Here is a 24,811-nt window from a genome sequence, read left to right as displayed (position 1 = left end):
AGTAAATGCTTATAAGACAATCACAGTTTAATTTCAATATATTGCTGTTTGAACTGTGATTATTGGAGGAATTCTAAAGCATTCTGATTTAAGTTTGCATTTGCTGAAGAGTTTGATTTGGATCCGTTACTAAGAGTAAGTCAAGAGCACAATGGCAAAAACTCTGGACATTCTTCACCCAGTACAAACTATTTCCAGGCAGCTGTTCTCTTTACCAGAAACTACTTTCTTAGTTAGCTAGTTCACTTTTGTTTGTTATTTCTTTAGAAGTATTCTCCTAGCTTTATTATGAGTAAAGGCAGCATTGACCAAGAAGCACCATGGAGGAGTGTCTACAGTCAGCAGTCATTTCACACATCTTTGGAAGCCAAGCCACTCTGTTCATTTGCAGCCAACCACTCTTGGCAAGGTGGAACTGTGTGCTTGGGCAGTACAGAGCCCATGGCACACTTAGCCCCTGTTAGCCCCATCTGCTGGGGGTGCCCACAGGGGATTGGCTGTGCCCTTCACCACTGTAGTCAAAGTGTGGCTCATGTGAGCCAGAGCTTGACTGACTCAAAACTTGCCTTCTGAATCTTCCCAACAAGCAGAAATGCCAAATTCATCTCTGTGTTTGGAGATATTTTCAGAATAGACCACATGGTGCTCTTCTCCTAGTGCTTGTCCACGAAGAAAAGTGGTTGAAGCTATGGACCAGTCTCTTCCAGCACAGCTGCAAGTGGTGTGTATGGCTGGGTTAGCTCCACACATGATTGTGACAAGAGGAAAAGGGAGTGATGAGCACAGTCCAATGCCAAGTAATCCTGCTGGCTGATTCTTTAAATATGGCCTAAGTCTGTACATTTCTGAAGGTTACATTAGATACAGCAAATACTCTACACTTTGGCTATATTGGGGCATTCTGAGAGCAGAATAGAAACTTAGTGTTCTGACTATGTTGTAATGATTGAAGTGAAACACAAATCCATTGACAAGTGGTGAGGGATAAGAGCAGTTCCTGACTCTTGTAAGTGATCAATAGAGGCTACACCTACAGGGATCAGTCCAAAACTATTGTAGGTGGTGGTAGAGCTGGGGGGATTGTGTGGCCCACTGGCATTGGTGCTTTCCACAGATGAAATGGCGCAAATTCTCTAGCTCTTTTTGAAGGCTGCATTATAAATACCAACAAAAAAGGAAGAAAAAAAAGGAGAAAAAAATCATTATTGAAGGAAGGGAGCATCTAGTCTTAGAGCATAATTTAAAACCCTTCTGATAAAAACTATGTGTCAGTCTCATTGAAACAATTCAGTAAGAAAATAATTGGCTGTGGCTTCTCTCAGGAGATGTTTTGTCTCAAAGCTGGTATCTTCACTTTATCTTGCTTTGCCTAATGAGTCATGATTACTCTCAAGAACAAAACAACCTCCCCAAACTTTTTCCCCAAAGCAGTTTCCCTAAATTTTTAAATTTGCACTTTAAAATTAGGCACTGGATGTGATGGAAGACATAGAGAGGTGGTAGAATTAAAACAGCTGGTTTGTATATTGGTAGGCTACACGATATTATGTATAAGGTGACAGTGACACCTTGGCCTGTGTGCCCACAGGGACACTAAAGTGACATGCTGGAAGGTCTGGCTTTCACTTGTGCACTCTGCTGTTCCCTATCACACCACATCCAGTGAAGTAGTAAGTACACTATTATTCATGAATGAAAAGGGCACCCATATAAAACGTGCAAGCCATGTGGAATTCTGCTTTTCCCAGTGAAGTTACAGAGGACTAGCATCCACTTTATTCCTTAGAGAAATATCCTAAAATTAAATTAGTGGTACGAACTAGCTAGGTTTTTTTGCTTGCTTGTTGGCACACTCACCTGTCTTCAAAGAGCTGATTGATGTATGCAGTGATTATTGAGAACTGATGGAAAAATGACATAAGAGACCTGAGAACCAGCAGATGACTCGGGTTACACTAGAAGTAGGCTCATCTAGAAAAACTTCCAAGTAAGAGAGCACTTTTAACATCCTCTTTGGCAATCTTTTTTATACAGTAATTTTGTGGAATGAAAAGCTGTTAAATTTGCTGTGTTTAAATTATTTAGGCCTATGTTTATAAATGTTATTCTGTGAAACTTGTTCAAAAATAATATAACCTTATTTTATACAAATGTCTTTGGCTGATGTGTAATGAAATAGTTCAGCTTGTGAAGAGTATTTGGAAACTAAATTTTGTTCTCATTAAACTTTCCTGGCTGCTCAGGAAGCAATGTATTTAGAGTATGATAGCATGTAAATGCTATTCCTTATTGCCTCTATATTTTAGAATAGAAAATAACTTAAGGCTTTAAAAATGCTGATATATTGTGATTGTTGTCATCTGATACATAAATATTTTTCAATCTTTTAAGACGTTGGTTGTCAGAATTTGTTCTTAGGTCCTAAGAGAAAATCTACTACTGGTATATGTAGAAAAATATCCAGGTAAGTAGAGAAATGGTTGGTCTTTCTTCAGTAGAAAATTACTAATTCACTTTGAATTTAAATTCTATTAACAGTAATAAACAATCAGTTCCATTAAACCCAGACAGGGGAAGGCTAACTGATTCAAAGCCTTCTCTAATAGAAACTTCAGCCTTCAGTAGACCATGTCACTGAAATGTAATTTCAAAATTCTGATATAAAGAAAACTCTTCCTACCCCACAGTCCAGAGCAGTTAGTCTCAATAATGACAAGAGCAGCATCCTACAGTGATGGTTGTAAAGCATATAGGAGTTACTGCAGAACTCCTCACAGTTCCACTAACTCAAAGCTTACTAGTCACTAAAATGCTTTATAAGGTTTCTTTCAGTAGCTGAAATAACTTCCAGAAGCTTGGGCTTAGATCCAGCAGTTCAAAAAAGATAGAACCCAAATTGCTCAAAATGTGTGGGTTTTTTGATCGTCCAAGGTTTGTTTGCACAGCCTCAGATTTAGTGCAAAGACTTCAGCACTTTTGTCAGCTGGCTCTGACAGGGAGGCAAATGCATGATTTAAAGCCTTTAAGTCCTGGTCTGTTATCTCAAGTGAAGGCTTAAGTGTTCCCTGTCTCTTCACACACCAAGCAAAATACTTTTTTCTCCCAATGCTATTGCTGATCCAACCACCATAGGCACAGGAATAAACTAAAGCAAGGACTTCTACACTGAGCTGAAAAAATTAGTGTTTTCATGTCTTGGGCTGAGTCTTTCTCCTGCCAGCTTTGCCAAAAATATTGAAATGAAAAGGTCAGCATAAATTAACAGGTGTGCTGCCGTAGATCGTAAGTGCAATCTCACAGGAGACCAGTCGGGCACCGGTACGCACTTCTGCCATCTGCTTTATGTAGCATTTGTAGCTTTTAAAGACATCATGCCCACAGGGTGTGAGAAAACCTGTGTAGCCAAGTTAACTAGAAGGCAAAGTACCAAAACAGAAGGAAGATGTTTCGAGGATAGATGGAAGCATATTTAAAATCCGTATCTTGAATTTTAGATATGCTTCCATCTATCCTCATAAATATGACAAGAGATCCAACTGCTGCCAGAAGAAACAAAATACATGCTGTGTAACAAAACCTGTTAAATCCCCCCCTCAGATTCAGGTAACAGATAAGTGCCTTTAAGACAGTATTTACTAAAAGTTTTTTCAAACTTTATCACTGAAAGTGTGATACAATGTGATCTATAACTGAAGCCATTGCAGAATTCTCACCTGATGCAGGCTCATCAGGTACTAAGTTACTCCACGATGTCTTTGCCTTGCCCATGGTCTTTGTAGTTGTTTGAGGTAGTGTCAGAATCCCACTGGCCTTACTCAGAGCACAGCAGACCTATTCCCCAGGAATTCCTAGCACACTGTCAAGGTTGTTTCTGTCTTTCTGCGAGGGTGCTCAGCTTGGAGGGGAACACACATCCCATCAACACTTCTGTAAAACGGTGGAGCTGCAGATTTCTCTGGGCTCCTGGCAGGTGCCAGTTACGTTCTTGGATGTAGGACATAAAACACACTGCAGGCTTGTGTCTTGGGGGAAGGTGAGAAACAGCCTCTAGGGCTGTGTGGGAAACACAGGTGAGTACGAAGAGAGAGAAGACCAGCCAGAAGGACTCAGGACAGCCTCCTGTGCATCACAGCCTGCACAAGCCCCCGGCCACTCCCTCATACCATTGAGAAACTCAGCTAAGAGACTATTTTTTTAACCTCATTTAATAAAAGGTTTTTTAGATATATAGAGGATATTAAGTAAATAAGTTACATAGTACATTACAATCACATCCACAAAGATTTCCTTTAGTGTATTAATATTTTATAAAAAAGCACACAAAAAATAAATTCAGTCCAGTCTATCACAACTGTACAGCAACAGGTAAATATATTTATATATGTACATTTTAAACATGTAACAGTCTTTTAAAAGGTGCACTAGGCAGCAGACACACAAAAGGAAGTGTCTGCTCATTTGTTAAAATAAAAGTAATATACTTTATTATAAAGCATTTATACAGTAATTACAAAGGCTGACTGCTCCTGTACAGTACACCAAAGCTTTGACTACAAATTTAAAAACAGAACATAAAAAGAATGAACACAAAAAAGTTTATATCAAATCTGAGCTACAAGAGAAAAAATACAGGTGGAGAAGCTGCAGGAAACTTTTTTAAAATACACAATTATATTTCTATAAAAATATATGTTGTCTTCTAATCTGGAGAAGTTAAGGGTTTTTTCAGGCTCAGCTGTCAGTAGAATCTTAGTCTTGGAAAGAAAGATCCTTAGACAGCTTGGGATTTAAAGTTTGTGTCTTCCTAACATACGACACAGTAGAGAAGGTGGGAAAGTAAAGCAGCTGAACCCAAGTGACGAATTTACTTAGAAACTCAAGCCCCCCCAGAAATCAAACATGATTTGTAGACTCACTTCTCTGTCTCTTTAAAGCTTCATAAACTTCGAGACATACATCAGAAGATAAAGCAGGGAGAAAGTTTGTGTGGGAAAATGTGTATTAGAATAAGGTTTCTGGTAAGCATTGGACTAAATGTGCCATTGTATGAAAGCAAGACTCCTATGGTTATAGTCCTTCCTACTCCCATTTCTTTAAAATACAGTATGTATCTGCAGGAACCCTCTAGTCCACTGCCTGAAAGAGAATTAAGAAGTGTGTAACTGCAGAGTGAGAAAGCTCATGTTTGTGATTTAAGAAAGACTTTTTCTGAAAAGTGTTGATTTTAATCTAAGCTTGTTGCAGTGATAAAAATGACCAAAAGCCTCAGTTTGATAAATCAGAGTATTTTTAGTTAAATTGGACTTTATCTACAATGGGTTTAACAGATGAATTTTGAAGCTTTTGAATTTCTATCTTTGTCCTGCCTTTAAGCAGCTACATCCCTACCTCTTTTCTAGCCAGCAAAATGCCATGGTCCTGCACAGCTGAGTGAAATTCTGTAGGCTTTCAACTTACAGAGCCAAGTTCTCTCTGATACCATCACCTGTATCAGTAAAAGAACAAACATCAAGTAAATTAAAATGCAGAGTGGTTCTTGCAGCTAGACTGCAAAACACCTGCAGCTATATCAGATTTGCATCACAAGTGCATGCATCTATCTAGTAATTACATACACACATAGTCTTACAAAACTCAGATGCTATTCCATGCAGATCACAGACCTGAAAGACTGAATCTATCTGTAAAGGGCAGGCAGAAGCACAGGCAGAAGTATGTGATCAGGGCAAGCATGACCTGTCACTGCATCTCCATGATGCCCAGGGCTGGCATCAAGGCTCAAGCAGGTAATGATTTGAAATACAGCCATCTGACTGTGGGGTATATGACCACCTGAAGTCTCATCCTGCACTATAAAAGGCAAATCTATTAGTACACATTTACAGAATTGCATTCTATAAATATTTGTTCCCATTTGTTCTTCAAAGTGAAGAGACACCTTGTTCAAATTAATGACGTTCTTCTGCCTTTTTCTGTAAATTAGCAGCACACCCTTACACTAAATGGGGATTGATCAATAGGCCCTTAAACAATGGGAAATAATGAGCATGGAGTTTTAAAACAGACATATCAACAGAACACTGAGAAGCATTTTGTTTGTTTGGGATGGGTTTTTTAAATCTTAACTGGAATAACAAACTTTAATTAACACTGTGCTGCAGTAAAGAGCCACTCAAGTTATTTTCCCCCTCACAAAAAGTAGGAGCATAACTCATTCCAGATTAGAAAAATTCCATTTAAATGCTTTGTCCACAGAAATTGGGTGTTGGTTGTTTGGGTTTTGGTTTTCTTCTTTTTTTTAAAAACAATTCTCTGCCAACTTTTGCTACTAGGCAAGCTCTAATTCAAATGCAGGATCAATTCCAAACTCCTTTTGTAAGCCAGTGAATAGGCTTGGTTTGCTTGTTTGTCTTTTAAGATGACACTTCGAGGAACTGTTTTACTTATTACCATGCCAGAAAAGAAGTCTTCTGGGGGCTACTGGCAACTTGGAAGTATGCTCAGAAACATTCCAACTTGATGCCACTTAGCACATATACCTGATTGTGGTCAGCCCTGCTAACCCACAGCTGTTATAGAGGTTATCCTCAGAAAAGCCCTTTCCTGATTTTCTTCCAGTAACAGACTGTGTCCAGTTTTCCTGTTCCATTCTACTTAAACTGCAGCAGGGTGGGAGAGAAACAACCAGTACTGGAATCAGTACATAATATACACAACATTGTTATGCAAGTAAAGAAAATCTCTGATTTGTTCTAACCAGCACCTCAACACCTTGTCCTTGACAAGAGGAAAAATTATATCAGTTTCCTAAAATAGGGAGAATCAGTGAACGATCTGGCCTTTGGAAGACTGTAGTAATGCTTGCAGTTGGTTCACCCACTCTTCCTCCTGACATACTGTGCTAAAGCTTCTGTTCTCTCCAAGGGCCCTAAGATAATGGCAGACAAGAATTTCCCCCGATTTATAAAAGAAAAAAAAAATATAAATCAACACTGAAATCTTAAAGAGGAAGACTGATTTGCTTAAGCTTCTTTTTAAAGAAGCAGCTTTTAGTTCTTCGCAGTTTTTGAATGATTTTAACAGTTCACAATGTGCCATGTGTTTCTTACTTAGTCAACAAGATCCATTCAATGTAGGAACATGGAACAGTCATCTAAGTGCTGAAAGGAACCCCAGTTTTGATAGGAATGAAAAATACAGTCTTGACAGAAAATTGAACACTTACAGGTGAAAGTGTCAACTTTACAAAGAGTGCAGTCCTTAATGATGTTCCTCCTGATTTTGTAAGAGCAGTAACTGTTTCTGCTATTCTGAAAAAGGATTCTATGCAAAGGCATAGATATGTCAAAGCAAACGTTGTACAATACAAAGCCTCCCAAAAAAAAGAGTGAAGCCATCATGGTTGCATAAAACTACAGGGCAAGAAGACTGACAGACAACAAGCTGGAGTTACAGCCTCTTTATATAGTTAGCCAGGAATTTATCTAGCAGCTGGAAGGGTCAAGATTTAAATAAAAAAAATCTGCCAGTCAGGCACACTCAGCAGTTCACATACAACAACATCTCTTGGATCCCTACTGGGGAAGGCAGGAGCAATCAGCTCCTACGGTCTGGTCTGACGCAGTGCCAGCACCCGAGAAACTGGGGATCACTGCTGCTCCTAAGCACTGGATGGAGGGAAGAAGCTGGGCAGCCAGGCTACAGGATGGCACCAGCTGGCCATGAAGCACAAGTGATTCTCTGCATCCTTACAAAATAATGATAAATGTGGGCTATAAAGATGTACAGAACAATCCTGTGCGAATTTAACATTTGTCACCTGGGCCACTTCTTCTTAACTCTCTTTCACCAGCAGATTTTGGCGGCTAGACTTTTTGGGCTACTAGCTTGTGTCAGTTCTGAAGAAGAGTCAGCCTTTCAGCAAGAGAACAGCTCATAGCAGGACAACCCAGCAGGCAGCACTGCCCTGCCACTGGTGTGCAAGTGGGTGACAAGCTTCTCCTGTACATACTGTCTGACAGCAACTGCCTGGGAAACTAAGGCCCTGCCATAAAAGCTTGATGATGGCAATTTCAAGGAGTAAATGAGGGCTGCTACAAGACAGAAGAGGATATTGAGAGATAAAAGCATTCACAGAGGGATGCCTGCTGGAGATGAGACTCCATTCCTCCCATTTTTGAGGTGCACACAACCTAGCACACAAGAAGATCTGGGTTCATTTTCACTAAACAAACTTGCTCCCATTTATGTAAATTCAAACCCAGTAATTTTCATTTTAAATTGCACTTGTGAAGCCCAGACTCCTTTAAGTTAATCAAAGGCTGACTATTTTGTTTTCCAAGATGAGACAACCTGCAAGGCCTGTGGCTACTCTTATCACACAGGATATTTTCATATCCATTGCTATGTTCTTAATGCCATAAGATAACTGACCTCAGGCTTCCGTTTGAAAAATAAAACTTCCTCTTAAAAGGAAGAAGAGTGTCTTTCTCATCCTACTTTTAATTTTTGTGAAACAGAGGTCAAAAGTGCACACCATCTTTCCACAAAACTTGTTGTCTGCCTGAATAACTGCTCAGAAAGAAAGGCAGGAAAGAATAAAAGGAAGAAGAACTTGCTGAGAAAGGAAAAAACTAGAAATCACCAGTGTCACAGAAAATGGATACACTTAGCTCAGAGTAGAGCTCCAGTCTAGAAACCTTTATATCCAAGAGTCCTACTACCAAAATTCCTGACAAGAACAAAAAGAAAGGTCTGACTGACCTGAGAGAACTTACTTCCACTGCAGGTGACATTGTTCTATTATGTACCTCGGGTATCATTATAAATAGGAATCTTATCAGTCTTTAAAAAAAAAAAAAATCCAAGTTGAAACAAATCTTGTTATCCACCATTCTGGCCTGGTCAGTACTGGCAAGGTGAAGTGGAACATGTGGTATGAGGAAATGGCAGCACTGAAACCAAAACCAGATGGTTCAGGTAAGAAAAGTGCAAGCAAAAAACAAATGAGACCAGCGAGAAGGAGGTTGGGTCCAGCCTTGCTACTCCCTCCACTTCTGGTCTGCTGCTATATTTCTCCATCTTCATCCGAGCTGGCACTGCTGCTCCCGCTGCTGCTGCTCCCACTGTCACTGCTCTCGTCCTGCTGGGCCTGGCTGCGGGCTGCCGCCGCCGCTGCCGCCTCCTTCTCCTGCTGCTTCAGTGCCGCCGCCTTCTTCTCCTGTTCCGCGTGGCTCTTCATGTGAGCACTGCGGCTCTTCACCTTGTAGAACACCCTGAGGAAAGCACACAGGGACATTAGCATTGGCCTCTCCTACGGCCTCCTTCAACATTTTTCTGGAAGAGCTTCTGCTGCTCTGGCCTCAAGTTCACGAGCTTCAGCTCCGGAACTCCCACAGGCACAGCAATAGAGCACCTACAGCAAACGCCACTCAGGACATGGAGAGCAAGGTGCAATGCTAGCAGGGGATCCTGAGCTTAATTTCTTACTGTGGCCATTTCTCATTCAGCTCTGAATTCAGAGGGGCAGTGCTGGTATCTGAATTATGCATGTGCTGCTTAACATAGCCCAGGTTTTCAGGCATACCCCTGTGCTGCAACAATACCATAAGCAGCGAGGCAAATGATGGCCCAATGCCACTCTTGAGCCTTGTCCACAGAGCTCGAAATACTTGAGCTTTTTCCTTCTGACTCTACATTTCTGTGATCTGTTCCTCCACCCTCCACCATTAACTATTTGGATTTTGCATGAAGCGCCACAAGTGTAGTTCAGACATCATTAAGAAGCCTTGTCTGCTTGTCCTGTTATTTTAAGAGTAAGCAACTTATGTAGGGAGCTGAATTTTCTTGACAGTTTGATTCTGGTGGCAACAGAGCTGCAAAAACTACTAAAACTGTGTGAGGAAATACAAATATATTTGACATCTACCAAAGACAGCTGCAAATGTAACCAGATGAACTATGTACCTACTGGCCTAATAAGCTGCTGCAATAATGATGTTAACGTCTCGTGTTTCTAGACCACTGTTCTTAAGTCTATACCATGTTCTTTATATGTGATCTAGCAAATACGTAGAAACTTGTTACAAAAATGTAAGCATTACAGAGGGCCAACATAGCAGCTGCTTGAAAGTGCAGCTTAACACCAACTACTGTACACAGCTGAAATGCAGGTGGTATCTCATGCCATTTGAAGAAAAAGAAGCCTTAATTTGCAAGTATTAGTGGGGCAGTAATTCATTAGAACTACTGCCAATGTCTATGGCCTATACAGAAAGACAGAAAGTTCATTTGGGAAAAAGCTTCCACAGGAGATGCCCTACTGTGATTCTGTGACTATTGCTGGAAGCAGAGTTGGTCTTACCTGCCACATTTTTTACATGGAAATGTGTTTTCTGTGTTTTGTGTTTTACTGGTAGCATCTGGTTTTGTCTTCTGTTTCCTCTTCTTCCTCTGCACTGGAGCAGTAATAGGCTTTCGAGGCTTCACTGTTGTCTCCCTTGGCTTCCTCCCAATTCTGCCCATGACAGCTGCCTCATGACTCCTCATATTGGTGTTGCTGGCCTTTGCAAAGAGGAGAAGAATTGAGTCAAAGTGACACTTAAACCCACCATCAGAAGGAAGACAGTAGCTGAGCTCCTGTGTTTCACTCATTCCAGACAAAGGTTTTATTTAATGGCAAAATCTTCAGGCTATTTTAAGGACATTTCTCATCACGGCCCTCTGTGTCCACCAGCCACAAAGAATACATTGCATTTTTCCACCTTACACATCCCAGTTCTCCCATCACAGCTCACAGTCTGATTGATAGTAACACTCTGATCTACCTCAGCCCATTCTCTTGCTCCAGAAGAAGTTAGAGATGGAAACTTTTTGCATCTGGAACTGCCCACATGTTTTCTAAACCATTTGCAAAGTGAAGGTGCATAGAAAGCACAACATGCACAATGCAGCACTTACTATTACACCATCTTGTAGTGTCTGTTCATCTTTCAGAGCATCGGCGCTCCTCTTTCTGTTATCCAACCCTTCCTCTGCCTCCTCTTCTTCATCCTCTTCCTCCTCCTCCTCCACATGCCCCCGTTCCTCACTGAAGATGTCCCTTCTCAGAGGAAGAACACGTGCAAACCTATGGGAACTCTTCACCAGAAGATAAAGGAACTGTTAATTTTGATGCCGGTAGGTAAATGACATTACGTGACACAGGACACAAATTTGTGAGTCTGGACTCCTGTGGAGAAGCCAGATTGTTTGTGCTTTTGATTTGACCAGTAAATGAGACAACACAAAAGACTTCAAACCACAGCCCAAAAGAGGTGAGAGAAATTTAGGAAATTACTTACCTTGATGTCAACTTCAGCTTCATCTTTCATTGATCTCTCATTAGCACCATCAATGTCCCCAAAGATTAAGGTCCCATTCCGACCAATTTTCACCTGTTTCTTGTATGTGTAGTAGAATTCTACACATTGAGCCACTGTTTTGGTTTTTATCTGTTGTTTAAAAAACATAAAACACCAGTGGATTACATGATTTTAAAAAGATTTATAAATAACTACTAGGGGTGCAATAAATAAACTTTGTATTTTCTTTCCTTAGTAGTTTCCATTCCACCACAGCTGCTGTTCAAGCCTCTTTTTCTGTGTCATATTCGCCTGTGTGCCTCATCCCACAGCATATCCCCTACTGCCACTGTTATTCACTGAGAACTAGAGGACAAACTTTCCAAAGAAAAGCTGGTTAATGTAAAGGTGACAGAACCTGGAACTTTGTAAGCTTAATGCACCTCTTAGCCTCTGAAATGTTCCAGTTGAGCTATCAGGCATGACAGCAGCTTCTCAGCTTTATGGAGGAGCTTTATTTTGCAGCAGCACTTCAGAGAAGACCAGACCAGAATACCAATCCAAAAATGGAAGTGAAGGTTTGCAGCCCCTTCCCGTTTTGGCCATGTGCATTTTGTAGGCATATGGTGGTGGACAATTATCAGCATGGACTTGTGACCATCTACATATTCTGCATCACTGATTTCTTTAAAATGTTTGGAATATATTTTCAACTTCTGAGCTTTTGCAATTTAAATGCCTTTGGGGATTTTATTCAGTAAATACGTTTGCAGTTCCTGGTTTTGCACTCTCCTTCAGTGATTTCCCCCTTGCTGACATGTCATACCTCATCAAAACAAGGGAGTGATCATTTCTCCTATCATTGTCACAACATGAGAGATCTAAAGGATCCATCATTTTCATATCCTTCTTTGGTCCTCTCCATCAGTGGCAAAGATGTGTTTCTTTTTAGTTTTATCAGCAAGCCATTTAAGCTAAACACTGCCAATGCTCTATAAATGTGCTCTGCAGAGGAGATAGCTGTAGCATGGACTAATGGAAGTAATGCAGTTTAAATACCAGGGTTAATCAAAACAAACATAATTGCTCTAGCTTTCTGGTGAGATTTCATGCTGTGCTGGAGGCTGACATTTCTCTGAAATCTTTTGAATGTGGGACCTAATGCTTAAAACAGAGGTTTCAGAAAAACCAAGATTGAACTTCCTGTATAAAATGTTCAACAAACATGTAAAAATGTATCATGAAAACAAACAAAAGTAACTTACAAGCTTTTGGACCAAGAAAAAATCTTTCTTGTAGATTGCAATGCCTTTGTTGAATAGCTTTTTTTCAGCAACCTTCCACTTGTCTGATCCTGTAGGTAAAAGTAAGTTATAATGAAAATCCATACAATTTCAAATGTTTACTCTTCTACATACCTCTTCTTCATGTTTGCCTTAAATAAGACCAGCACACACATGAGGGTGCAGTCTCTCCTTGAGCCTACTACAGCAAAACTGCGGACTGCTGGTAACTCCTCCCTTGCTGCTCCACCCCAGCTCTCCTCCCAACACTTCCTTTGTGCTAGATCAAGTGCTCATCACCACAGGTTAATTCAGCTCAGCTTGCAAAAACCACTCACTCAGACGAACTAAGATGTTGCCCAAGCAAGGTGAAGTGACACACTTCGTGGTGACCCAGTCATAAGATTTTATAGTAGGGTAATGTTGGGGCAGAAGAACAGGATCTTCTCTTTCAGTAGGAACCTGTACTTGAAGATTTACTACATCTCCAGTATTCCTCAAATATTCCTTGCCTCTAATAATAACATTGTCAAATCCCCTCCTTCCTTATAGATATTCTTCAACTAATATTTGCCAACAACTACAGTAGGAATGCATAGTAACAAAAATGTATTTTCTATGCTTTGTGGTACCAGCTATTAGACATCTCTCTACCGCTTTACATCAGATCTTTCAGGTCACTTGGGTCTCTCCAGATCACTGAAATCAGTGTCACACAGCTGACTATTTTCTAATTAGGTGCATGATGACAAAGGTAGCTTATGGCATTTGAATTTTGAATAAACACTGACAGGTATTCATAGTTGGCTGAGGCTTCTTCAGCAAGCTTGAAAACTACTTCCCATAAAACCCCTGCTTAACTCCACCCTGGAAACTCATGCCAGAGAGGCTATGATTCTAAGGTTACCACAGCCTTTCTTATACATACGGGCTATCTTTCTACATTCTCTGTGTCTCAGTGCAAGGGATTACCTTCCCTTTTCCCCATAAAGAAAATGAGAACTCATACCTATCCCAATACACATGCACATGTTCAGAAGGATGCAGTGTTTCTTACATTTAAAGGGTCATAATTTGCATAAGCAAAAATTCTGGCAAGCCATCATTTGAGTTACAAGAGAGGATTGCTCTTTTAATCCTCTTGCAATGTAACAGAGTACCCCAAAAAATCAGAAAAGGATATAAGCAGGTAGCACAGAGTTGTTCTGGTTGACAAACCTGTGTAGTGATAATCTGCCAAAGGGTGGGTAGGTGGTCGCACTGGCTTCTTCAACAGCAGTTTGGTCAGAGCTCCCTTGGATAAACACAAGTAAAATAATTACTTTAATATTTGGGGTATTAAAAACAAAGATCAGGCAATTTTTTATCCCCTCTTTTCTGTGGCAAGCTAACAGAAAAGAAACAGAGTACAGTTTACCACTTGGGACAACTTTAAAAACCACATTCTTGACTGCCCATCTAATCTTGGGTACCAGAGACAAGTGGTACATTCTTGGCACCTCTTCACATCTGTGAATTGACACAACCACCAGGGTACTGGGAGAGAGCTAATTCCATACATAGAGACCTTGCATCAGTTTCCTCTCATTAACCAAAGGCCTATTACACACATATCCAAAAATGCTGCCCTAAGTGACACCTGTTTTACATATCCAAGTAATTGTAATTTGATCTCACTTGACTGAGCATTATTTCAAAATAAATCAGCAGTCACGTGACTGAAAGATGACACACACAAAACTCCCACCTCTCAAGATGCTTTTTAGTTTTCATTTATACCAGAAGGCTTTCAAATTCTGTAGGAAGGAGACAACAGAATCGTGCTTCCACTGGCAGTTTAAACCACCTGAACAATGAGTTCCTGCTGTCAGAGGAAGTCCTGCTCCTCTCTAATGCCAACAGCAGCATTCACAACGATGGGCTGCCAGAAACATAACACACACACATACAAAAACTACTTTCTGTTTGATCTCTTCTCTGATGCAAGTCCATGCACAAGTGTCAGTCCCACAGGATAGGAAACAAGCAGCAAGGCAAAAGTGTGGGATACTCCTGAACACAGGGCAGATTTATGCCAGTCTAAATCAGTCATAGACTATAAAAAGATGACAAAGCTTTGCTCTTCGCTCTGCTCTTTGATATTACCTCCCAGAGGTGTCAAAGGGCAATAATGAAAGTGTATCATGTCTTACAATACTGGTATAAAATTAGCAGGACAGTTGTTCTACAGACACAGACAGAGAAGTCAAATGGATCTAGCAAAACAAAGAGGTGCAAGACACTGCCCTCTGACTCAGCTTTCGGCCCCAGCCTCTTATTTTTCCCTTCTACACAGTAACCTTTCCAGGAAGACAACACCTAAGATTAATTTAGAAGTCTTGGCTCACTTGCCCTGATAGACTGTCAGTGTGTTTGTTAAAAAGCCAAACATGTCCAAGTTGGAAATATAAAAGTAAGTGCACATGGCACTGTACATTGGTCAGAACCCACATTAGGGACATACAAGGGACACCAAACAATGGGAACCAGATACACTGAAAGGAATTTTCAAGGCTCTCCTCTCAGGAATGAGAGGTTACCTGACCTTCCTTAACATCTTTGACCACACTGAGGCGAACAGGGGGACAGACTCACCAGAATGCTTCCCTTTTCTTCATGTAAGAAATGCAATGCCAGCTCCTGGTTGGTTCCACCCCCAGGAAAAATGCTTGAACAGGCAGCAGCTAGCAGTTTTTCCACTGTTTCCACAGGGGTACCAAAAAAAAACAGAAAAGAAGATTAAAATGAAGTTTCCTACTGCATTGGCATGATTAATTATCTCTTTTGAAGGAGAAATAGACATAACAGAAAGTAAAACTCAGAGAAGCTGCATGTCCTTGCAAATTTATCTGGGTCAAATTTGGACCCCAGCACTCATTAGGCTACAAGGTCATGCAGCACTATTTACACATGGAATTTCTTGCAAATCTCCTCCCTGCTCTTCCCACCTCCCTTCACCTCACACATTTTTTGAACCCACCCTTATATTGTGAATTTCCATTTCACAAAACTCTTTTTTCTCTCTCATTCAAAAATATTTCTTCCAAGCTTGCCCACTTCCTCTTCCCTTCAGGATTTATACAGACCACAACCCATGTGTAACAGAAGCAGTCAGCTCCCCAGGTCTGCTACTAGCTACCACAACTCCTGCTTCCTCATCCTGACTTCAGTCTACAACTTGATTTTTTTGAAATACTATTACATCTAGAACATCCCTCAAAAATACAGGAGTTGAGTGTGTGTGGTTTTCAATGTTAACAAAACCAAGGAAGCTTCACTGAGCAAAAGGCTGCTCTTGGCCTGACAGAAGCAGCAGTCACAGTTTTTTTACTATTAAAAGAACCAATCCTACCAGCCTCCCCTTGCCCCATACATGCAATCTGACAAACAAGTTTTGCTCCTAAAACTGTTTTCAAGACCATTTAAACATGTCACTTGAATGGTAGCTCTAGAAGATTTTTAATTATGCCTACAGTAGATAAGTGGTTATCCCTACAACCACTGCGACAACTCGCCCCTCTTTAACAGCCCTCCAACTTCTTACCATTCTCTTGGGTAACTTTGTTGGTTTCCAAGTCACCCCATGGCTGCCACACCAGCTCTGCTTTATGTTCATCAGTTTCTGCCAGAGATCTGTCTTGGAGTGATGGGATTTCTGCTTGAAAGCGAGTTCCTACATTTATTCGCCTGCAGAGAAGGAAAAATGTTACAGTCAGGCCCAGGAAGTCTCCGTCTCTGCTAGAAACACTAATGAAGAACCAAATGAAGAAACAAATGCCTATACAAATGCAGGCTCTTGCATATAACACCAACAGTGTTGTAGGTTATATAAGTAACTTAGAAGTTGAGAGGTTTTACATCTATTACCCGTTTCCATATTTTTTAATCTTCCTTTTTTTTTTTATCAGCATAGGTTGAAACTGTATTTAAATTAGCATCCCCTAATAGCTGCTCAAAGAACAGTTATTGGCTTCTAATAATCATCACTTTTGGAGAGGCTCTCATATAGGGTCCTCTTATGGCAAGCTTGTTCCTCAGGCATAAGACAGGTAAGCCTGTTTTAGTATTAACATTTTGTCAGCCAACAACTGAACCAGAGCCTCCAAATGTCCTTTTCAACCTAAACACTGCCATCTGGTCCAACTTCCCATTCAAAGCAGGATCAAAATTTAGTCCTTTATGACCTTGACACAAGCTGGTGTCTTCCAGGTACTCCTTCTAACAACTGAAACCAAAACTATAAAACAATGAAACCTGTATTGCTCATTTTGTACCAAACCCAAACCCTACCCTTCCAGCAGCAATCTCATACTTTTACATCTGAATTAGCAGACAGATTTTTCACTACCTGCAACGCACAGAGCACTACATTTGCTTTAAGTCAAGTGACCATCCACAAAGATTCTACTCTGTATTGGCAAGTGTGATTTTGTGCACAGAGGTGGGTAAGAACCCCAAGTGAAAGACTGTTTTTCTCTGTACTTAATGTGAGCATACTCCTCAATCAGATGTCAGTCAACCACACTGGTAGCTCTTGACATAGTAAAGTATAGAGAAAGAAAGCTCCTTTTTGGAGAGAGCAGATCAGGCAGTGCCCAGAAGATGATAAAATTCTGGAGTTGCTTCACTAGAAAAAAGTAAAACTCCCTGCACCCAGGACAAGGTTTGCTATAATTCTCAAGTCTTGGCTTGGTGCCCCACACCTAGCACAATTACCAGAGAAAGAGCATAATATAGTCCAATAAGGAATAATAACAAAAACTTCTGAGAAATCCCAACCTCCAGACTTTTCTCATCCTCTGAAATGACACACACGTCTATTATGAAAAGAAGTTTGGAAAAGGAGTGAGGAAGCCTCGAAACAACACATAACCTGTACAAAAATCCAGAGATACCAGCAAGTGTTTCAATATGGTGTTCTGAAGTCCTAAGAGACTGTGTTATCAAACAGGAGGAAATGGGTATGGAAGGAGAAGAAGCAAATACCTTAGTCCCTTTTCCACCCAATTCCTCATTTTGGTATTGTCATGAAACACTTTCATCATAAGATGTCATGTGTTGGAAAAGCCCATGTTCAAAAAAATTACCGACTTCTAACACACATAAAAAGATACTTTGCGAACTGGTTTTTTTTGCATCTATAGCAGATCCAGATGTCCTTAAGGGGAACAGCTCATGTGTAAACAAAGCAATGCAGAAGTTAACTACCCTATACACTTGTTCCAACTTCATCACCCACTCAGCAGTAGCTCTCCTTGTAGAGCACACTGAGATGGACTGCAGATTAATGTTCATGTGAAGTCTTCTACTCATTGTGATTAGTCTTGCTTACTGTTATGGCATGCAGTTTCACAGAGGAGGAAAGGCTTATGGATTATAATCTGCCCTTGAAGAAAAGACTGCTCAAAACTGCCATGTGGAAACAGATAAAAAGGCGTTTTTGCAGTAAAGACTGCACTGGGAAATTTGGGAGAGGCTGTGTCTCAGGACACAGACTCCTCTGACCTCACTTCTGAGAAAGAAAGAGACAACTGGAAGATCTGGAGGGAAAGAATGTGCGCCTTCTTGAAAGTTTCCTCTCATTTTGAAACTGAACTTGGAATATGACATCTCTGGGCTAGAAAAAACAAAAAAGTTTCATCTCGTACCTGCAACGCCCAAATAAAACCAGAATTCTACTGCAAGAGTTGACATGGGTAACTTAAATTTGGTCTGCTCTGAGCAGGGGCTTGGACCAGATAACCTCCAGAGATCCATTCAAGTTGTATTATTCTTCTGTTCCTCTACTGATGAAGTCTAGACTTCAATACATAAAGAGCTCTTGCCTGAAAGCACCAGTGGTGCTCCTGGGATGCCATGGGAGCTGAGTGTGACAACATCCAGAACTGAGGCTGTGAATTGGGAAGGCAGTTCACAGTGATACACCACAGGTATATTTAAGGCTGCCTACTTCAGCAGTGACCCCAAGACTTTGGTGCAACTGAACTACAAAACCAGCAGGACACAAGGATCTGTGACAACAGCTGCCTATTGTACCATTTCACAAAGAATTAAGCTTCATTATCACACTTCCTATTTCAAATCACTGCAATTAAATAACCTTTTAAGAAGCACTAACAGAAGGCTTGGCAAGCAATTAAGACTACTATACTGGGTAATCACAAGTTAGAGTCAACTTCTGACAAGACTACAAAGCCAATTAAACATTTTTTTCTTCTAAAAAAAGTGCTTCCTGCCACATTTTCTTTAAGGAAGACATGTCTACATAACTGACCATCCCAGTGCTGCCAAACACGAAGTGACACCAGGTTAATAATTTGCTGTCATTAAAAGTTAAAAGCAATTTACCTCCATAAGCATCTGCTCAGCAAGACTTAAGATGACAGTTAGACAAACTGTCTATCTGCACAAAAATCCCTTTTGGCAAAAGTAAATGAACTTGCACTACTAAGATACCATGGTTTGAAATTAATGGCAATATTAATTTGAAAATATGAAAATTTTCACATACAACTAAAATCACAACCAGCTTTATGTCAACAACTTCAGCAATTTAAGCCAACAGACACAAGACAACTGCACCACAGAGAGGTCAAAGATGGAGACCTGAGAGGGACACAAAAAATATCTGTTCAAGAAGTTCCCCTGGATTAATGTTAAATGAACTAACAGGAAAAAGATTAATTGGGACACTTCCAAAATAAATTTATACAACAATAAATGTGCTTATTTCAATGAATGGGCTTGGTCTAGAGGAGGTTTGCAAAGGTTACAAGAAAAATCTACATTCATTCACAATTGCAACATTTGCTCAGGACAGGCTGCTGTGACAAGTGCAGAAAACCTGACCTTCAAACAAGAAGGCAGAATGGGAAAAGGGCGAGGAAAAAAAATTTCAGCAAATGCACCAGTCTATTTTTAAGATACAACCATTTTGGATAAAAGCAAAAGAAGCGTTGTATTTACCTGGGGAAGTTTTGAGTCAAATATCTCAAATGTTATGGGATATGCTGCAGAGTTTGAGCAGAGATTCCTGACTGCACAGTCAGATGCAGAGCCATGTGGGTGTTTTTATGCCATATGGGTGCTTCCAAGCCATGCATCTCCATGATTAGATTTTGCAGGAATTAATTAATTAGGTATAGTAATGAACTGAAACTACACTCCCTTGCTGTAGTTCTGCAGTACTCAGCTTGAACTGATAACACTCCCAGAGCACTGGCAAAGGCTGTGCAGAGATATTTGCAGCTCTGCTCAGGTTTAGCAGGACTGACACCAAGCCTAAGCTCACAATTCCAGCTTCAACATCTCCAGACTGTGTTCCCTACTGCTGTTGTGTCCCCAGGTTTCCCAGCACACAGCCAGCTAAAGACCAACCAGGCTGATTAGCTCAGGGCACACAGCCCATATGCCACTGGCTGTAGCGTTTTCAGGCTGAGCTCGCCCAGGGGAGAGCGGAGTGTTCACAGCTGTGCTGCAGCTAAAACACACCTGCAACCAGACCAGTCCATGGGAGAGCTAACCCCAGTTTTCCAAGGACATTCTGTCCTTCCTCTAAAGGAGCATCATCTTCCCACCCTAAAACAAGCACACAGCATACAAAGAAGTGCTCGTATAGAACAACACAGGACAGATTCCCCTTTAGGTAACTAACAGTAATTCAGCCCAGAGACAGGTGAGCATCAACAGAAAGCTGTTAATGTCACCAGAATTACATTTACCAACCAAACAATATTTATCATATGGTGCAATTTTTAATCAACACAACTTGTATTTTGAGCCACCAATAAGAATAGTTTTAATGCTTCTAAGAGATACATCAGTCACACAGGGAGCAGCTTGAAAGTTTAGGAGGAAGCAAGGAAGCACTTTTACTAAGAGACTCTGAATCTGCTGCCTACTTACGGTTCAATGCTGACCGGGGTGGCTTCCCCCACTACTGTAAGAATCGGAGGGGTAACTTCTGAACTATCTGCAACAAGAAGGAAGAACTGCTCAGCTTCACATCTGAGATTTACTTATCACACAGCTTGCAAATCTAATCAGAGCTGTCCATCTCTGAAAAAAGGTACCCCCAGGCTAAATAAAGGAGTTTCAGATGACCAGAGCTTTCCTCCCCTCAGCTGAAGATAGTGACCTGGGAGAGGAACTGACTTTTCATTCCTAAGAACGTCAGCAGGGGGTGTTGCAGGTTGCTTGTGAACCCATCCTAACATCCATGCCCAGATGGAGCAATACTGCATTTCCTGTATTCTGGCTTCCCAAACTATCAGGAAGGAGCTCCAGTTTCACACAAATACATCTCCTAAGGGCATCATGGTCCTCCCAATGCTCCACAGTTGCCGATCATAAATTACACAAGAAAGGAAGGTTAAAATGCAACTTACTTGATCTAAGCAGAGTTCTGTGACCACTTTTGGGCGTCACTGGAGGTGCAACCGAATGACCGCTTGAAGAGAGGATAGCGTTAAAATACAGCCCAGATCCTTCTCTCACTGGACTAAGGATTGGGGGAGGAGTGTAAGGAGGTAGCTCAAAGTTCCTATCTGAAGGATGGTCTGCCAGACGGACAGGTGACCGTAAGTGGCTCTGATATGGAGTAATGTTGGAATAAACAGGCGGCGCAATAAAGGTGCCAGCTTTAGGTGGTATGAACAGGGGCTCGGGTCTTGGCCGCTGCTTTGGTTTTCGGGCAAAGCCCTCTGCTTCATCCTTTGGAACAGCATCTTCATGCTATTAGAAAAAGAAATTGCATTGTTAATTTAATTTAAAATCTCAGGTTGCTTGAAAAATGTCAGTGAGATGATAACATTTTTTCATGGCAGCTTAAAATCTGGATAGAACAGTTGGAGGATGTCTCAACAATTAGCAGAAGGGGAAAGTGAGAGGAAGAACACAGGGAATGGAATGGACTGGACACAGGAACCATTAGGTAGCAGCGCTAGCCCATGTGATTATGAAGTTATATTTTACAAGAACTTCATGTCCATCTGGTCCAACCTTCATGGTAGCTTTAAAAGACAATAAAAAAGCACAGCAGAATCCTGGTAGAGATACACCACAACCTTCATACAGATACGCAGTGACACTGAATAGTGGTAAGAGAACAGAAGACAATATAACAGTATTTTATTAGATGGTCAAGCATTTAAATACAGAGAAACCTCCCCAGATGCCTGCCATTCCTGTGATATCTGAACATTCTGTTGTACTTCTGGATAAAGGAGAAGGGAAATAAAAATATCAACCCACCCACTCATCACTACCATGCTGCAGGGGAACAATCAAGTACTGACCTTCAGAACTCAGTAAAAGTTTCCATTGCATGAGAATAAATCTTCACTTTGGATTTTATTCACATTGAGAGATATGTGCACAACTTAGAATTTATTTGTATTAATGTATGTCTGAAGAAAGCACTCTTGACACAGACAGACAACTATTCTAGTCTTACTGTCCATCTGGCCTTATTCACTGTTTAATGAATTTAGTGAGGCGCTGCCTGGCTTTACTAGCATTAGCTGTAGGTCATGAAAAGCCAGCAATGCTCAAATACATGGCAACACTATGATAAAATCCCCAGACTATGTACATTCCAAGTTCAAGCCTTGAGATCAGACTACTTTAATAGATAAGTTCATGGTTAAAAACTGTGTGATTAAATCGAACAGATGTGCCTCATCTTTGGTTTCTTAGTGCATCCATACCTGACTTGAGGTCTCCATGTTAGTATTACGATTAGACCGCCTCCGAGTGACTATCACAGAAGGCTTCCGTTCACAAGGAGCTCGATCGTTTGTTTGGCCTTTCTGGAGCTTTCCATCCTCAGACTTTTCCTTTTCAAGGCTCTGCAAGTCAATTTTTCTCACTGGCACAGACACAGGAATGATAAGAGGCACAAGGCTGTTATCCTCCCGGGCTTTTTTGGGAGCTGGTGAAGAACTGGCGAATTCCACAACACTCTTTGAAGCTCCAGTAGGTCCTGGAGCTGTTACTAGCACACTCTTCTTCTCCTCTGAATTATCCAGCTCCTGAGAAGAAAAATAGATTCCTAAAAATTCTGTATTACTTATGTAATAAATGAGATACCATCTCACTTTCAGTGTATATCAAGTTTCTCGAAGCAATTTGCAAGCTGAAATTGATTTGGAAGTGTTACTGGAGGTTAAAAGAATATTTCGCAGTGTTACTAAAATTTCATAGAATTACTTGAAGATTGCCTGTAGTCTCAACTGCTAGAACACTTATATAGGTCATTTATAAGAATTGTTTCACTACCTATGTTTTAACAGTTTATTTTCTATATGAATTTGTGTCCTGCTTTATAACTTTCGACAACAGCTCTTCATTTTTAGTAACGATCAAAAGCTGCAGGTTATTAATTTCAAATATTGGATTTCTGCTCCAGGGAAGACTGAACTGTGGTATTATCTTAATTAAATCTCTCACACACAAAAAACCTAAACCCAGAGCTAGTTTTTGCTTCATTTTTTTTCTGACTCTGGAAAACATTAAGCCTTCAAAATAAGCCAGATAACAAGATTGAGCACATAAAATCTACTATATCAAGAAGATCCAGGACTGCCTCCTTTGAGTTGGGCTAAGTTGCACAGAAAGGTTTATTCCTGACTCTGCAGTTTACAAGTCTGACTGCTTCTTCACAGACACTGCAAATGCACACCTCTACCACACAGTGATGGAACACGCACTTGTAAAGTCACAAGTGGCATCCACTGTCCCAGAATAAGCCTCAGGAGAAATTAATGAGGTCTGAGGACCTGCCTTCACTTCAGGTTGGTGACAGGCTGTACTTTCCCATAAAACTACCAATTTTGGGTTTGGAGGGCATTCATCATGTTCATCATGCTGACAGACATCACTGGAGTCCACTGACTCTACATAGAAAGGGGTTCCTGTAAATCTTTGTAGCTTTCCTCCACCACTTTCTGGGTACAGCAACACATAATGACAATGTGAATGTGTGAAAAAGCACCAATTCTGACCAATCTAAAAATCTCAGGTACCTCCTGGGTGCTACACAGACCTCTGTAGGTCGAGAGACCTGAACTAATTTGCTGACTACAAGAAGGAAATTATGGCAGCTCAAAAGTGCCACAGTCACCCAAAAGTGTCACTTTTCTCTGGCTTTATGATTGGTTTACCATGCTCCTTTTATTTTCAAAACTGGGGGGCAATCAGCAAAGGACTCCTCCTCAGAGATGGGAGTGCTGACCCCTCCAAGACAAAACAAGAACAGGAGACCTGAATAGTAGCACAGATAGAGAAAAAACACCAGTAGGACTTAATATAAATAGTTAAGACATCCTTAAAGATGTTCTGGTCCACACTACAGCTTTTCTGATCACAAAGTTCACACATACCTAATGTTTACAAGAGGCATGACTAATTTTGGAATTAAGCCTTTTGCTTCAGATCTCTAAACAGTTTCTCAGCTGTTTGATTATTCTCAGAGGTAAGCAGAAAGGATGGGACCTGCTAGGGGATTTTTGGCTACCTCAGAATCCCTGTTGTAGAATTTGGGGCAGGAGGGCTGCTGGATAACTTCAGCAAGTGCAACATATGGCACTTTCATTTAGACTCTTGCATAAATACTGAGGTATGAACTAGTCATAGTTTTCTCCAGGAAATCCACAGAAACCCATCAGACATCCTGGCATCGATCCTCTCTATCCCTCAAGCTGTTTCTAAAAATCTTAGAATTCACAGAAAAACCCAACTACAACAGCTGGAAGAACTGTTCCAAGGCCACATCTGTGATCTGATTAGAAACCACACCAGCCTTTTAAAAACACCTGCCCACATAGGGCTTTCTGCTATCATTCTGCATCATCTGCATCAAGGAGAGGCAGCTTCTGTCTGCAGTCAAACCAAAGCTTGTCCATGAAAGAGACGAGACCAGAACTACAATTCTGCAAACAAAACTTTTTTCTTCCTTTTGTTTGTAGCAGCTGGTGCCCTGCCCTGTGCCAGGGGAAAGCAGCTAGGTAAGCAAAACATGTCTTCCTTCCATAAAGGAATATTTAAATTCAGACACCCTTGTAGAAAACCATTAAGGTTTGAGAAAAGTTTTCTGTACTTACAGAATTCAACAAGTCACACTGAAATAATTAAGGAGTTAAGAATTTA

The 24,811-nt window shown here is 40.8% G+C and overlaps 1 protein-coding gene across 3 annotated transcripts in view; it reads right to left on the bottom strand.

Moving 5' to 3' along the window:
- Nucleotides 1–4,187: 4,187 nt before the first annotated feature.
- Nucleotides 4,188–24,811, bottom strand: part of MIDEAS (mitotic deacetylase associated SANT domain protein) — a 53,439-nt gene continuing 32,815 nt past the window's right edge. For all 3 annotated transcript variants that reach the window (XM_036383858.1, XM_036383861.2, XM_036383859.2), the window contains 11 exons: nucleotides 22,372–22,695; nucleotides 21,052–21,397; nucleotides 20,570–20,636; nucleotides 16,209–16,351; nucleotides 15,260–15,363; nucleotides 13,844–13,919; nucleotides 12,608–12,696; nucleotides 11,343–11,492; nucleotides 10,960–11,139; nucleotides 10,364–10,563; nucleotides 4,188–9,275 (listed from right to left, as the gene is read on the bottom strand). In XM_036383858.1, coding sequence (XP_036239751.1) covers nucleotides 9,068–9,275; nucleotides 10,364–10,563; nucleotides 10,960–11,139; nucleotides 11,343–11,492; nucleotides 12,608–12,696; nucleotides 13,844–13,919; nucleotides 15,260–15,363; nucleotides 16,209–16,351; nucleotides 20,570–20,636; nucleotides 21,052–21,397; nucleotides 22,372–22,695 — 1,887 coding nt within the window. In that variant the 3' untranslated portion in view covers nucleotides 4,188–9,067. The remainder of the gene's footprint in view (nucleotides 9,276–10,363; nucleotides 10,564–10,959; nucleotides 11,140–11,342; nucleotides 11,493–12,607; nucleotides 12,697–13,843; nucleotides 13,920–15,259; nucleotides 15,364–16,208; nucleotides 16,352–20,569; nucleotides 20,637–21,051; nucleotides 21,398–22,371; nucleotides 22,696–24,811) is intronic.

The sequence above is a fragment of the Molothrus ater genome, chromosome 6 (assembly GCF_012460135.2).
Source record: "Molothrus ater isolate BHLD 08-10-18 breed brown headed cowbird chromosome 6, BPBGC_Mater_1.1, whole genome shotgun sequence".
Classification (NCBI taxonomy): Eukaryota; Metazoa; Chordata; class Aves; order Passeriformes; family Icteridae; genus Molothrus; species Molothrus ater.
Note: the sequence above shows the minus strand (reverse complement) of the source record. Positions and strands in the feature narration are given on the sequence as shown.